This window comes from Artemia sp. Qi Xiang Cuo, chromosome 2, assembly GCF_049724085.1.
Source record: "Artemia sp. Qi Xiang Cuo chromosome 2, ASM4972408v1, whole genome shotgun sequence".
In the NCBI taxonomy this organism is placed as follows: domain Eukaryota; kingdom Metazoa; phylum Arthropoda; class Branchiopoda; order Anostraca; family Artemiidae; genus Artemia; species Artemia sp. Qi Xiang Cuo.
In genome coordinates this window covers 56,371,404-56,386,840 of record NC_142795.1, presented here as the reverse complement: position 1 = coordinate 56,386,840, position 15,437 = coordinate 56,371,404, and the positions used below count along the sequence as shown (strand labels likewise).

Below are 15,437 nucleotides of genomic sequence, written 5' to 3'. Positions count from 1 at the left end.
ATAAGTTCTCTACCGATTTTCAAGTCATTAGTTGAATACGATTGCTCCTGGGGAAAATAAATCATAGGCAGTGCAATAGCGCTGCACAAGTAAAGAACGGTGTTGGCTCAATGTATTATTTATTAATTTTTTATGTTTTTGGTTTGCCTTAGACCAGGCCACTTCGCATAGAAGGAATTATCGTAGAAACTTCAAAAATGGCTCATTTGATTGGAAATTGAGAGGACTAGTGCCCTTTTTAATAGTCAACAGTGACTGTAGGCCAACTATCCTCCCCCCTCCCATGCCCACTATTTTCTCAAACACTCCCGATCAAAATTTTGAGATAGTCGTTCTGTTAAACATAGTTGAAAGGTCCAGAAATTATGTCTTTGCGGGTGACCCTCCCCCACAGCCCTCATGGCAAGGGTTCTAAGTTATGCCCTGGGGGTATATAATTTTTTTTATTTTATAGAAAGCGTTGTCGTAGAAACTTCAAAAAGCGCTCATTCGATTGGAAACTGAGAGGACTAGTGCCCCTTTTAATATTCGAAATTCATCGGAGGGCAAATGCTCCCACCCTACGCGCCCATCATTTCCCCAAACACTTCCGATCAAAATTTTGAGATAGCCATTTTGTTCAACGTAGTTGATGCGTCCGGAAATTATGTTTTTGAGGAAGACAACCCCCTAGAGCCCTTTGGGCAAGGGTTGTAAGTAATGTCCTGTGGAGCATATGAGGTTTTATAGAAAGCGTGGTCATATAAACTTCGGAGGGGGTTCGTTGGATTGATAACCAGAAACGCTAGTGCCCTTATTAAGAGCAAAGTGATCGGAGGGCTGCTACCCCCCCCCCCTCCTCTTCCCACATACACACACACACGTCGTATTTTCCCGAAATGCATCTTATTGAAATTTGAGATAGCTCTTTTATTTGATATAGTCTAAATATCATATAACGAGACTTTTGGAGTTGAAACAAACCCCCAGAGCCTGGGGGCAAGGGTCGTAAGCTGTGCATCGGGGGTACTCAAGTTTTTTATGGAAGAGATGGTTGTTTAAACTTTAGAGGAGGCTCATTTGGTTCAAAATTGGAAGTTCTAGATCCCTTTTAAGAGTCAAGTGATAGAGGTCATCTAGCCCACCTCCTCTCGACTGCCCCTCTGTTCACCAAACGAATCTGATTGAAATTGTGAGATAGTGATTTTGCTCAAAATAGTCCAAATCTAGGGTTGACATAACCCCCCAGCGCCCTGAGGATAGGGTTTAAGTCATACCTTATGGGGCATATAAGGTTTTTATGGAATAGGTGGTTGTATAAACTTCAGATGGGGTTCATTTGATTTGAAATTAGAAATTATAGTGCCCCTTCTAAAAGTCAAAAGTGATTTGAGAGCAACCAGCGCCCCAGCTCATTATTTCCCCAAAGGCATCCAATCAAAGTTTGGAGATAGCAATTTTGTTCATTGTACGTAGTTGAAGGGTCAGGAAATTATGTATTTGAGAAAGAAACCCCCGCCTTCACAGCTCTCAGGACAAGGGTTGTAAGTAACTCCCCTCCCCCTCACGCCCATTATTTCCCAAAACGAACATTCAAACAAAGTTTTGAGACATCAATTTTGTTCAGCATTGTTGAAAGGTTCAGTAATTATGCGTTTGAGGATGTCTATCCCCCCCCTGAGGCCTCAGGACAAACGCTGTAAGTTACGCAATTTGTTCACGGTTTAGATATAGTATATGTTATTGAGAAAAGATATGTATGTTTGACTTATAATTTTCCCAAAATACGAAGGACATTACGGTGTTTCTTTCAGGAAATGTTGAGGGGAGTGTTGAACTACATCAAAACTTGTTATGTGTATTTGGCTTGTCAAGAGGGTGTAACTCAGGAATGACTGAGTATATTAATTTGGAATTTTCGGGAAATGATAAGCGAGATGATCAATTGACCGAAACACAATATTTGCACGCTACTACTACTACAACTACTGCTGCTTCTATTGCTACCACAAGTACTATTACTACTACCACTACCATCACTAAAATTACTACTTCTGTAGCGATTACTATTAAGGCTGAGGATATTGAAAAAAAAATATCTGGGAAATGTTGAAGGGAAAGTTGAACTAAAATAAAACATACTATCTGTAGACAGATTGCTAATGCGGGCGTATCAGCAATATTTTTGGAACGAATTATAGTATCAAGAGGAAACTTAAGGGGCATCATGAGTGGGATGTTCAGTTGATCAAAAGGCTAAATATACCTGCTACTACTGCTATTAATCATGCTGCTACTATTGTTACTACTACTAATATTACACTATTACTGCTACTACTGTTCCTACTACTATGATACTAGTACAATTCAGGCTACACGTATAAAGGTGAAAATTTGACAGAATATTGAGAGCGAATTTGAAGTAAATCAAAATACACTATGCGCATGCAGATTGTCAAAAGGGTGTATCTCAAGAATTGATTTGGGTATTAATTTGAAACTTCCAGAGAATAATTAAAGGGGCGGATCAATTGACAAAAAGGTAATATGTACATGTCATTGCTAACACTAATACCACTGCTACTTTTTGCTAATACTACTACTGCTGCTAAACTACTCGAACTACTACTTCAATTGCAACAACTTGTAAGGCTTAGAGTATTAAGGTGAAAAGGGCGTCAAAAGCGCACATCAACAATATTTTTGGAACGGCTTAGCGTGTTGAAACTTCCGGGGCATCGTGAAAGCGATGTTCAACTGACCAAAAGGCAGTATGCACATGCTACTAGCGCTATTAATACTGCTGCTACTACTACTGGTAATGCAACACTAACACTGTAACTACTTATACTACCACCAAAACTACAGTGATGATAGTACTATTAAGGCTAAGTCTATGAAGGTAAAATTTGAAAGAATATTGATGGTAAATTCGAATTAACAAAAGACACTATTGTCAAAATAGCGCATCTTAAGAATTGACTTGTGTATTAAGTTGGAACTATCAGATAATACTTAAAGCGGAAGAATAATTGTCCAAAAGGTAATATGTGCACACTACCACTAATACTGATGCAACATTTACTTGCTCTACTACTACTATTACTATTGCTCCAACTACTTCTTCTATCGCAACTACTTGTAAGGTTAAGAGCATTAAGGTGGAAATTTCAAGAAGTATATGAATATACAGGTTATCAAAATAGTAAATCGACAATTTCATAGCAATGGCTAATTGTATTAAGCTGAGCAGTAATACAACTGCTGTGACTACTATTACAACTAGTATGTATGGATGACATTCGTACGCAGGTCGTCAAAAGGGCATATTAGCAATATCTTAGGAACAGTTTCGTGTGTGAAATTGAAATTAAGCGCTTGTTGTGAGGGACGTTGAACTAACCAAAAGACGATATTTGAATCATAATGCTACTGCTTCTACAACTACTGCTATTATTATTACTACTACTACTACCAATACTGCTACTAAAGCTAAGACTACTACTATTAACTCTACTCCAACTGCTACTAATATAACTACTGGTTCTACTGCTATTGCTAATAAACCTGAGGGTATTAAGGAGAAAATGTTGGGCAATATTGCAACTGTATTGAAATAAATCGAAACACACTATGCCCACACAGGTTGTTAAGAGGAGATATAAGCAATGCTTCAGGACCGGTTTACGGTATTAAGTTGAAAATTTCATCGTGTGTTGAAGGGGATGTTGAAAAAAAGGTGCTAAGTGCATACTGCTACTATACAAGCTAAGGGTATTAAGGTGAAGCTTTCAAGGAACATTTAGCCGGATGCTGAGCAAAATCAAAACGAACTATGATTATGCAGATTGTCAATAGAGCGACAGAGCAATGTCTCAAGAAAGACTGACACTCTTAAGTTAGACCTTTCAGGGCAAGTTGTGGCGGGTTTTGAAATCCACAGAAGTCACTATGCATGTTTTTGATACTATTTCCACGGTTACTGTAAATAATGACAATGACGGCATTAAGTTGAAACGTTTAGGGAGAGTTTCAATTATACGAAAAAACTATACGCATGCAATTTTTAAAGGGTATATAAACAATATCATAGGCAGCGCTGCTCCATCATAGCTAGTAATATCGTTGATATTTTAAAGAGGCTAATTTGATTAGAAATTCAAAGTTCTAGTACCCCTTTTAAGAGTCAAAAGTGATTGGACTGCAATCAGCCCTCCTCTTCAGCTCATAATTTTGCCAACACTTCCAATAGAAATTTGAGATAGCCATTTTATTGTGCATAGCTGAAAGGTCTTGTAACTGTATCTCTAGGTCTTGTATCTGAAAGGTCTTGTAACACGTAGGTCAACTCCTTCCCTTCCCCTACAGTTATGCAATTTGGCCATTGTGTTCAAAAACTAGATGTTTCCTTAAGATTAAATAAAAAAAAACTGTGTGTATGCTGATTGCCAATAAGACATCTCAGCAGTATCCCAAAGACCGACTGAGGGTATTATGTTCAAATTTCGGGGCTATTTCTATTACTACTTCTGCTCTTAAAGTTAAACAAAATAAAAAGAGTGTAAGTGTATCCAAGCTGTCAAAGATCGTAGATGGATTTTCGCGATTATATTAAGTTTTATTTTCAGGTCAACTAGAGGAGGTATGAAACTAAACTAAAAACTACTATTTGTGTTCAGATTTTTAAAAGGGTGTATGTTGTTGAAAATTGTTGAAGTAATTTCTCCAGCATACAAATAGCAGGCCAAACTATAAATTCTTAAAGAAAAACAAAAAAGATTTAAACTACTATTCTTTTTTTCCTGAAAAGACTATGTCAATATAACACGAACAGAAATTAACTAAAAAAACTTTTTCCGCAAAATAAGTTTTTCAAAGAAAAGTAACGAACTCCATTAAATTAAAAATGAGCAAAAATAGAATCAAACAATCTACCAAGCGTAAAACTTCCACAAATCAGCATCGATAAATAAATGAAATCCAGAACGGACAGAAATTAAAATAGATTATCGAGTCAAACTCAAAACGAACAGAAATTAGCTTGCTTAGCGCTCAAAATCCTATGTCTTCCCAAGGCCAGAATATAATTTGCATTTTACTCAATTTTTTTTAATGTTTTCACTTTCATAACTATAATAAATCAGATTTTATAAACATTTTAAGGAATAAATATCATCATATGTACCTTAAACTGACTACGTACATTCATGTGTATTTTTTTTTTCAGTTAATAAAACAAAACAACAAATAAACACACATCCGTGATCTTTCTTTTGCCTAAAAAGTACAAAATTCCACAGTTCTGTGGATAGGAGCTAGAAACCTTGTTTGGGAGTTCATACTATAAACACCTCTGTTGGATATAGTCTGGATATAATCTCATTATGCAGTAAGACTCAATTGTGACTCCCTACGGACTTATCATAATTAACATAATCAAGTCTGGATATAATCTCATTATACAGTAAGACTCAATTGTGATTCCCTACGGACTTATCATAATCAACATTTTTGAACTTTTGAACTTGGATTATTTATTATTTAGTTATTTGATTACCCTACGGACTTTTACTGAAAATAGTTTCAGAATCAGAACTTGAATTATTTGACAGCCAATCATTTTGGAAGAAAATTGACTTTGGACTCATTAACTCGTTGTATTACCTGTAAAATTCAATACGAATATGACACGAATCAGAGCTACTTATATTTGCCCTGGATGTGAGAGGCCGTGTGGGAAAGGTGTGACGATTCAGTGCTCGAAATGCCTTCTATGATTCCATCCCCCCTGTGCTGGAAACCACACCAGTATTACGGCAAGAAAACCTCAACTGGAAATGCAGCTCATGTGTTATGGCTGTTGTAATTGAGCACCCTGAGGCTGATACTCCTGCATACGCTGTCGTTAACCCCAAGAATATGTTTTGCCTGCCTTTGGAGAACCCATCCCCTCAAAATTGTCCCAAAAGTTGTGAGAATTGCCTTTCAAAAGACAATTTAATCCTGCAACTTGAAAAAAAGATTCACAGCATGGAAGAAAAAAAATGAATCTCAAGCCCGGTCCCTATCGATGAAACAGACCGAAATCGATGCTCTGAATTTACAGCTATTTGAAAAAAGCTGTGACGTTGTGGTGAAATTAGCTGAAGGACTAGGAATCACCGAAAGAGGAGAAACTAAGAAAAAGTGTTTCTTTTTTATATCAACTGGTACATGCAAACTTGGTGAACAGTGTCCGTTTATTCATGAAAGCAAAAACGTTAATGATAAGAAGAAACAATCGAATCAACGAGAAAATTCCCGCGTAAATAAAGTGTGCAAGTATTTCGAAGGAGATTCCTGCAACAAAAAAAAAAGAATTGTAAATTTCTACATATATGCCGAAAATACAGACTGAAAATGTGCAAAGCAACAAATTGCAATTTCGATCATGTCGATCTTTGCCCTATGATGGCTTGTGCCAACAAGTTGTGCAGTTTTGCTCATAGTCTTAGTAATTTAAAATCGCACAATAATCGTTCAGTGCCTTTTGAGTATTTTGGCCGTTTGCCTCGTTTTAATCGTTTTAACCGTGATCCAGTATTCGATTATAGTATGCCAAGCCATAGCCAAATTGTTTATGGAAGCAATGCTTCAAGCAATAATCCTAGACCCGAGCCGGTGTCAAAAAACTTGTCGAGAAAAGGGGGCCAACAGCTGAGCCTCTTAGACCCCCTCCCTCCGCCACCCCCCCCTATCCATTTTCATCAACAGCCAATCAACAACCAGCCCCGTCCCTATTCTATTCCCCCTCCTCTTTACCCTTCCCCCTGCAGAAGGAAAAAATTGTTGGTGACTTCAGTTTAAATAATCCTGTTGCTGCTCCAGTCGCGATAGGGGGCAAGAAATTCCAAAATAAGCCTTTTCCCCGGGAGTTTCATGACAAACGTTACGTATTTCCTTCTTTCCTTTACAGCAACGCCGAAAGTTTAAATCTAGAGAAATTTACTGAACTTCAGACTACGGCTCAAATGCTTGGCTCTTCCGTTATCTGTGTTTCCGAGGTCCACCTGGAAGATCTTAATTTATTGAGGGTTCCTAACTTTTCTTCTTTTATTAAACTTCGGCCTGATCCTCTTGGGAAAAAAGGAGGAGGAATTAGGACACTCGTGCACGAAGATTTTAAACCTCAGCTTCTAAATATACCTTTTCTTGAATATATTTATGAAATTATTTGGGTAAAACCCCAACCAAAGCGACTCCCTAGGCCGCTCTCTGCCATAGCAGTGTGCGTTTTCTATTATTCGCCTGGTCAGCCAGCTGCAGCAAGAAAAGCTTTTTGGGAGAAGCTGCAGGAATCGACAGATTACGTCCAGAGAACTCACCCATATTTTGGAGTAGTAATGCTAGGAGATGCTAACGAACTCGATAGCAAATCGCTGCCCAGGTCACTTAACCTTAAAACTCTAGTCGATTTCCCAACAACTAAGGGAAATACAACCAAGGCTTGAACTCCTGTGCATCTGTACATGTATTTATTTTGAAGTTAGATAGTAAGTAAAAATTTTTTGAAAAATATTCAAAATGTGTCATTTTTTTCCAGGTAACATTAACTTGCAATGCTGATTTCAAAGTAGAGCCACCAACAATCAAAATAAACCCTAATGGCTGCGGTGATTTCACTGTGTCATGGACACCCGCAGAGTCTGGAATTTTCAAAGGTCATCTTGCTGTTTCCACTTCCTTTGGGTTTAAAACACAGTTCCCCATCCTAGGGAATGCAGTCGAACCTCCTGTCAAAAAAGGGAAAAGTAGGGTGAGTTTTTTCCTTTATGAGTAACGAACTACACTTCTGTACTAGTCTGAAAAGACTCATATAATTGGCCAAGTCTTTTCTTTTTACTTTATAATACCCATAAAATAGAAGCCGTAACTCACTCAGCAATTGTCTAAGAATACTGGAAACTGAGAAAATGTTGAGAATAATGATAGATTAGACATGTATGCAGGAATTTTTCTGCGGTTGGGGTCAAATTTTCAAAAAGACAAAACAAAAAACAAAGTAAATTTAGGAAGAACATCGAAAGTTATGCTAAAATCGTAAAATTCTTGAGGGTTTTCGGAGGGGGAGAAGACAAAGCCTTACCAAATAGAACTTCAACAAAGAAAAGAGCTGAAAAGAAATTAGGACAAGAACGATACAACAGAGAAAGGACTAGGTCAACGAAAAAGGAAAAGAGAAAAGGAGAAGGTAAACTAAAAAGGAAAAACGATAATATTTCTAATTATCTTTCTCCGTCTGTCTCTTTGTATGCTCCCCCCCTTTCTCTCTCTCTCTCGCTCTCTCTCTCTCTCTCTCTTTCTCTCTCTCTCTCTCTCTCTCTCTCTCTCCCCCCTCTCTCTCTCTCCCTCTCCCTTTTTATCCGCTATTTTCGAACAGAGATTATTGTAATTCGGAAGAACTTTGATCCTATAGCAATTTCCTATTTTTCCATTGTTTAACACAGGAAAAAAGATATATGCCATTAATGCTGTTGTTTTCTCGGAACATGCATGATAAGTCAGTTGCAATGTGTTATCGTTCTCTTGTTAAAATTTTTAGACTTTATAGCTTCTATCTCTTTTTTAGTTGCATAATAGCTTACTTGCTTGGTCATCCATAGGGCTATAGAATCTACCAAGGAAGAGGGGGTAAGGATTTTGAAAAAAGGGAAAGGATCGAGACACCTTACATGATTATTTAAGTCTAAAATTGTAGTAAAATTGTAGTATATATGCCTCAAACTTACGAATAAACTAGGAAATATAATTGGAAAAGAATTTGTATTTACTGTATTTATAAAACTGGATCAATATTTTTTTGTAGTTAGCAGTTTTATAAATTACTAGACGGCTTGTAAAAAAAACAAAACAAAAAAAAACCTCTTATTCAATTCTTTATCTGGGTTAAAACTTTAAAATGTGCATAAACGTTATGTTATTAGTCTCGTGGCTCAGCTTTAATCATAGTATCATACTGACCGAGATTTGTTTTTCTATGACAGGCGAGGGTGTTATTTTATGTTAATTCTATATGGAAAATAATTCTATTCTTGTGACTCCTTGGAAATATTTTCATTTAGACGGCCGATTTTTCTGCTTTTTTAATCAGAACTTAGAAAAGCAGCAACCTATGAATCGGAACTTCAGGATAATTCATAGAAAAACAAATGTACCATGGATAATTCACCTATAATATCAACAAGCCATCCTCAGTGGAAACGAAAACGAGAGATCTAAAAAGAAATGAACCAGAATAGAACTAAAAACAAGACCCAAAACGATGCAGACTTAAAGGAAAATTATTTAAGGCAATGAACATCAAAGAAATAAAAAAAAAGTTTCAAAATAGCAGCAAAATAAAAAATGCAAATAAACAATTAGGCTATAGTTGTAAACAAACATACAGTTAAATTAATGCTGTCTAACCCAAAAGGCAACTGAAATCAAACGAGGATTTGACCAAAGAAAAAAAAAACATAAAAAAAACATGTTAAATCTGTGAAGAAATAATCCTCTGATTCAGATTAGATTCTTTTTCAGATTCCATCGAGTTTTATTAATATAAATAGAAATAAATAAACATAGATTATACATCTGTATCCAAAAACGCACGTTGAGTCCCTTAAGCTTAACAATTCCTCTTAATTATGCAATTATTCAGTTGATGGCAGCGTTTCTTTTTTTTCTAGTGCTGATGCAGCTAATTGTTGCAGCGTTCTATCTAGCGTTGCAGCTAATTGTTCTAACCATAGGTTTGTTTTCTTCAAGATTTTATCATAAGTTGTATCACTATGTAGGTAGTTAGATTTTTTCTATGGCGTCTCTTGCCCATTTTGCAAAACTTGATTTCAAAAGCCTACTCAAATGGAACGAAGTGACAGGACAAGTTGAAAAGATGTTCAATTAGTAGAGAATCAACTTTTTTTAGATCTCTTTTTCAATTTGAGAGCTTTATCCCTGCGATTGTATGATCAGATTTTCCACAAGAAGGTAGAATACTTCACACACCATTAACTAATTTTACAGCTGTCTAATCTTTTCCACAATGAAAAAAAAGAGAACACTCTGTAGGCCTACAGTAGTCCAAGGTCATATGGCAAGTGTTATATTTGCTGCTAACAACAACAATGTCAGAAACGGCTTCTAGTGAGAAAGCTTTCAAATTAAAAGATAAAGCTCCTGAAGCTTAATTCTGGACCGGAAGCAATAGCAAGTAAGGACAACTCTGTAAAATAGCCAACAATAGATACTGACATCTGTATATTTGGCTTTATCTATTATTCATGACACCTGTATGTTTGGCTCTATGTATTACTTTCGAAGATCCATTTCTTGGGCATTGGGCAAAACGTAGTGCCATTCTTGTGTCGGTTTCATAGTTGAGGTTGGTACGCTCATGGGTATTTAACTCAAACGGTTCAACATAATTTGTACTGGATGTTCATCCAAAAGCAAAGATTTTAAAATTCATTCTATCCCCCAGATATAACTTGTCGATAATTTTTTTTTTTACTTTCGCCGACACTTGTTCAGTTTGAAGTGGCTTTTGATATTTTCAATAACAAAACCTTCGTATAATGGGCAAGAGAGGCCATTAAAGAAAAGAAAAACCTAGCATTTTCTTAGATTTGATAATACTTAGATATAGGAAAACTAGCATGTTTATTCAATTTATGATAGTTTTTTTGAGAATCTCTTAAATGAATCCATTGTAAATAGTAACTTGGCTCTGAAATTTTTCACGGACGAATCAATCAAAAGGAAAATACTGAACAATTGGGCAATTATCAATACTAAGCCAACAGGAGGATCATTTATCTAGCAAATCTAGCAGGTTTAATAAGTTTCTCTGATTGTTAAGTTCTTGTCGTAAATGGTTTCAGGGGGGGAGGGGGCAGAGGGGGCACTTGTCGCGAGCGCAAATAATTTTAGTGATGCATAATTTCAAATCAATAATCGGTTATAATCATTTTGTAATTTTTAGATTTTACTTTTATTCAAATAAAGTGGAAGGCGCAGTTGGTAGTAAGTATAATTAAATTGAATCCAAAAGTTTCCTTTTTTCCTATCATTATCACCATTCATTGAAATTAAAAGTAAGTAGAATGAATTAAAGAATTTGAAGCAATCAATTGGGACGAGATAATTGATAATTATCGAGAGGCTAAAGTAAGAAAAGTCAGATTTAAATAAATGGAAAAATTCAAGAAAATGAAAATTCTGTAAAAATTTGCCTTGGAAATTTTGAGAGATAGGAGGGGGGGTGCTAAGCTAGATTTTGCCCTGGGTGCAAAAAAAACAAGAACCGCCACTGGCTTTAATTATATTCTGAATTTAACTGAAGTAACTTCAATTGTTTAATATCAATCGTAAGTTTTTTTGTGTAATCAAATCATAGATTATGTTTAAATTGTGTTTTTTCACTTATCTATTTAATCGGTGCTCTTTGATTATTTTATTTTCAACCTTTTGCACTTTTTTTTTTCGTCAAGTCTACATAATTATGAGACTTTACTTACTGTTTTATTTAAATTTTTTGTTCCGTATTTTTTGTTTAAGCAATGGTTCTAATTATGAAAGCAACAATTGTATTCCTGATGTAGATTCATAAATATTCATCTATTGAAAAATAAAGATAATAGGGGTATTGAAATGAAGTAAATAGAAAAAAGCCAAACGTTATGCAGAGGCAATAGACGTATCGTGAAATTTCAAATAGGATGATAATGTTCTTTTGTTTTCTTTTTTATGATAATTCTTCTTATGTGTACTATTTTTGTATGCACACAACGTCAGAATTGCTATTCTATCATAATATTTTTGCTTATTAATCGCTATATTTGTTATTTATTTGTAATTATTGTTTCACAGAGATCGTCGTCACTTCAGAAGCCATTGAGCTCGTCTAGACCAGTACCGCGCTCTCTTTCACTCACTCGTGATTCAGTTCAATCAAAAGAAAACCTTCGTCCCCGGTCAGGCTCTGATATAACCCATCGAAACCCATTACCTGCGGTAGATCTCAACTGCCCTCAGTCTGAAAAGAAAAGGACTTGCTCCTTTGAAAAAAGGGAAGCTTTCCGATCCATCGTCGGGGGAAACCTACCTCCATGTAATATCGTATCAACTCCTCCGCGAAGACAAACATATCAAGTTGCTTTGAAGAATTGTAATCCAATTGGGAGACCTGTGATTGATGGTAATCAAACAACAGTCATAATACCAGGTAGCTCTGGAGAGAAAATAGCGGATTGTGGAGTAGAAAGGAAATATGAGAATAAGGCAGTGATTGATAATAGGTGTGACTTGGGCCTCCCACCTACTCCTGTGATATCTAAAGTGACGCAAAGACCCAGGAATAATGAAACAACACTTTCTTGCAATAGTAAGACCATTGCTGTTCTTCAAGAACAGGAAAACGCAGAAGAATCAAACGAAAATGCTTGTTCAAAACCTGGATTTGTTGTTCCTAAGACTTTGCCTAAAGTAGCGAACCTAACAAAAAAAGGAGACAGTTCATCTGTTCCAGTGTCTGTATTAGATGATACACTGACTCCTTTTGCACCTATTCTTTGCTCTAGTGTAAAGAAAGATCCTAAACAAACTGTCAATGACCAAAATCTTGCAATAAAGCCCACAGCTCGCATCCAAATTGATTTTTTGAATCTAGAAACATTGGATTTGGAGAGATCGAACAACGAGACATTTTATTCAGCAAAAAGCACTGAGACATGCTGTTCGAAACGAAGTGTGGATTCAGATGACGAGACTCACCAAGAAAATGAAACTTTCAGACACATCTCAAGTGCTGAAAAAGAACTTAATACCCACGTCTCAGCGTTACCTACATGCGAGTCTAAAGGCATTAATACTGAATTCAAATACGCCAATAAAGACTTGAACCCCCCTACTAAATTAGAAGCAGATTCGATAGTAGTTATTGTCAGTAAACTAGGAGGAAACCTTGAAGATTCACCTGTTTCCTCAGTGTTACCAACAATGGACGAGAAAAACAGGATCTTTATTGATAAGTTTGACGATAATACTGTTTCCCAAGATTTTCATGTTTATGCTGCTGAAACAGAACCCATGTCATTAACAGATTTAGTTCCACAGCAAGACCTGTCGGTGATACTAGAAGAAAATGAAACAGACAAAAATTTTACGCTTGAAAAGACATCCTCCCGCCCGACGTCCTCTATGGGCCATGTGAAGAATCGAACTTTTGACTGTGAATCAAAAGGCTTCGATCTCCCTGAAGCTTCTAAAGAAGATTCTGTTACTGCTACTGTAAAAGATGCTACTTCTAATATAGACAGGCCGCATTGTGATCCTGAAGCACCAGACGCTCTTTCAGATTGCGAACCTTTGCAAGGCACTGATGATAATTTTAACCCGGCATTTAAAGCAGGTGAAAGAATACGCGATTTTGGCAGTGTTAGTAATTATTCTGGTTTGAACTCTAATTCAAAAGACACAAATAAAGGTTCAGGAGATCCTACTCATAGCTCAGTTGCCCCGGCAGGATTTCTCCCAAGGAGCCCTATACTGAAAGAACATAAAACTGAATCCAATATGTCATTCTCCTTTGCCAAAAAGGAAGTGAATGCGTTTCCTCAGAGCCATCAATCTAACGTGAAATCACCAATGATCTGCACTGATATGCAAGTTAAGGAGGTGGATGACTTTTCCCATGATGTATTGATTGATGATAAACTTCATAACACAAAGACTTCAAATCAACAAACTACAATATTAGAAATAAAAAACGATGGTAATCAGACAGTGAAAATACCTGTTACTGAATTTACTTTTACTATAAGCTCCCCAAAAGGTGACAGTTGCAGATCTTCTGAACATGTAGCATTCGCAGTCAATCCACCAAAATTGCTAGGAGACAAAAGAGTAGCAGCAAAATCATTTCCTAGGACTTTGCAATGTGGAAAAGTGAAAAGTATCAGAAAAGAATTTATCATCAAGAATCACAAAGATCATCTGGTTCCGTTAAGCGCTTCTTCTTCTGTTACATCTTTGTCGTCCATTGATAGTGATGAAACGGGTAGTTCATCGTCTTTCAGAAATAGAGCAGCCAGTGACACCTCAATAGCAAAAAAGGGCAACCATAGTCAAAGCTCCGACAAATCCTCGGACTCGGGAGCCTTGATTTACCAAAGAAAAACAGCAACTGATCCTCGGATGGACCGTAAAGGTTAGTGAAGCTCAGTCTTTTCAAAATTTATACCTTTGAAAGTGAAGGGATAATTTTGGGGGTTTTAAAATTCTTCCCTTTGAAAGCTAAGCTTATGTCACCCCTTTAAAGAGCTAAACTTACGTCCTCCATAGAAAAGCTAAACGTATTAATACCATTAATTTAATCCCGTCTTTTATTTGCATTAAAATAGTACACTTATATCTTTATTGGCAGGGTGTTCCTGCTAACGTAATTTTTAGATTTTTAAGTTAGCAGGCTTTTACAGCATGTCGAAAAAAAATGAGCTGTCGAACAATTTAACTGTGCAAAACGCTTTGCTGTTTTGAACAACTATAATTGTAAAAAATTTATTGACGAATTTTCTAATAAGGGTTGTTATGAGCTTTTTCATGTTGCTCATGTTGATATCATTGTTCTTATTTCTTATACTAATTTAAAGTCATAGTCTGAATCAAGCAGCGCTAAAGCAATAGCACTAAAAAAAAATATCAAGTTTTATTATTTTCTTGGATGCTTGCATGTTTTGATTAAGTGAAAATCCCATGCTCAATGATTAAACGATTGTGTTTTGATTAAAATATATATATATATATATATATATATATATATATATATATATATATATATATATATATATATATATATATATATATATATATAGTATATATATATGTATAAAGTGTGGGTGGTGGAGATCTGCATTATTTTCTTTTGGCGATTCGTGTCGTCAGGAAATGAAAATATGTAGTTAAGTCAAAGTAGTGTTAGTTATTTTTTTTTTTAAATACTTTTGTACAGGAGCTGTCCATCCTCCGAAGTTTTTTCTTTTCTTTCGATTAATTAAAAAAAACATTTTCCACAAAACAAGTTTCTCAAATAAAAGTAAAGAACTCCATTAAACCAAAAATGAACAGAAATAGAATCAAAAAATCTACCAAGCATAAAACTCCCAGAAATCAGCATCAATAAATAAATGAAACCCAAAACAAACAGAAATTAAAATAAATAACCGAGTCAAACTCAACGAACAGAAATTAGTATGAGTAGGGTTCTAAACCCCCTATGCTTTCTAGAAGCCAGAATATAATTTGTACTTTCCAGAAAAAAAAATTTTAATGAATTTCCTGAAAAATATGTGCATTGTCAGTTTCATATACATATGCTGATATTTATTCCTTAAAATCTTAATTAATTTTTGATTTCTTAAAGTTATAAAGATGAAAAC

General features: G+C 35.7%; 1 protein-coding gene across 1 annotated transcript in view; it reads left to right on the top strand.

The window, feature by feature from the left end:
• Window positions 1-15,437, top strand: part of LOC148955407 (uncharacterized) — a 192,736-nt gene that overhangs the window by 90,655 nt on the left and 86,644 nt on the right. The window contains exons 3-4 of the mRNA XM_089107293.1: window positions 7,562-7,774; window positions 11,872-14,209. Of these exons, the coding sequence (XP_088963419.1) occupies window positions 7,562-7,774; window positions 11,872-14,209 (2,551 nt within the window). The remainder of the gene's footprint in view (window positions 1-7,561; window positions 7,775-11,871; window positions 14,210-15,437) is intronic.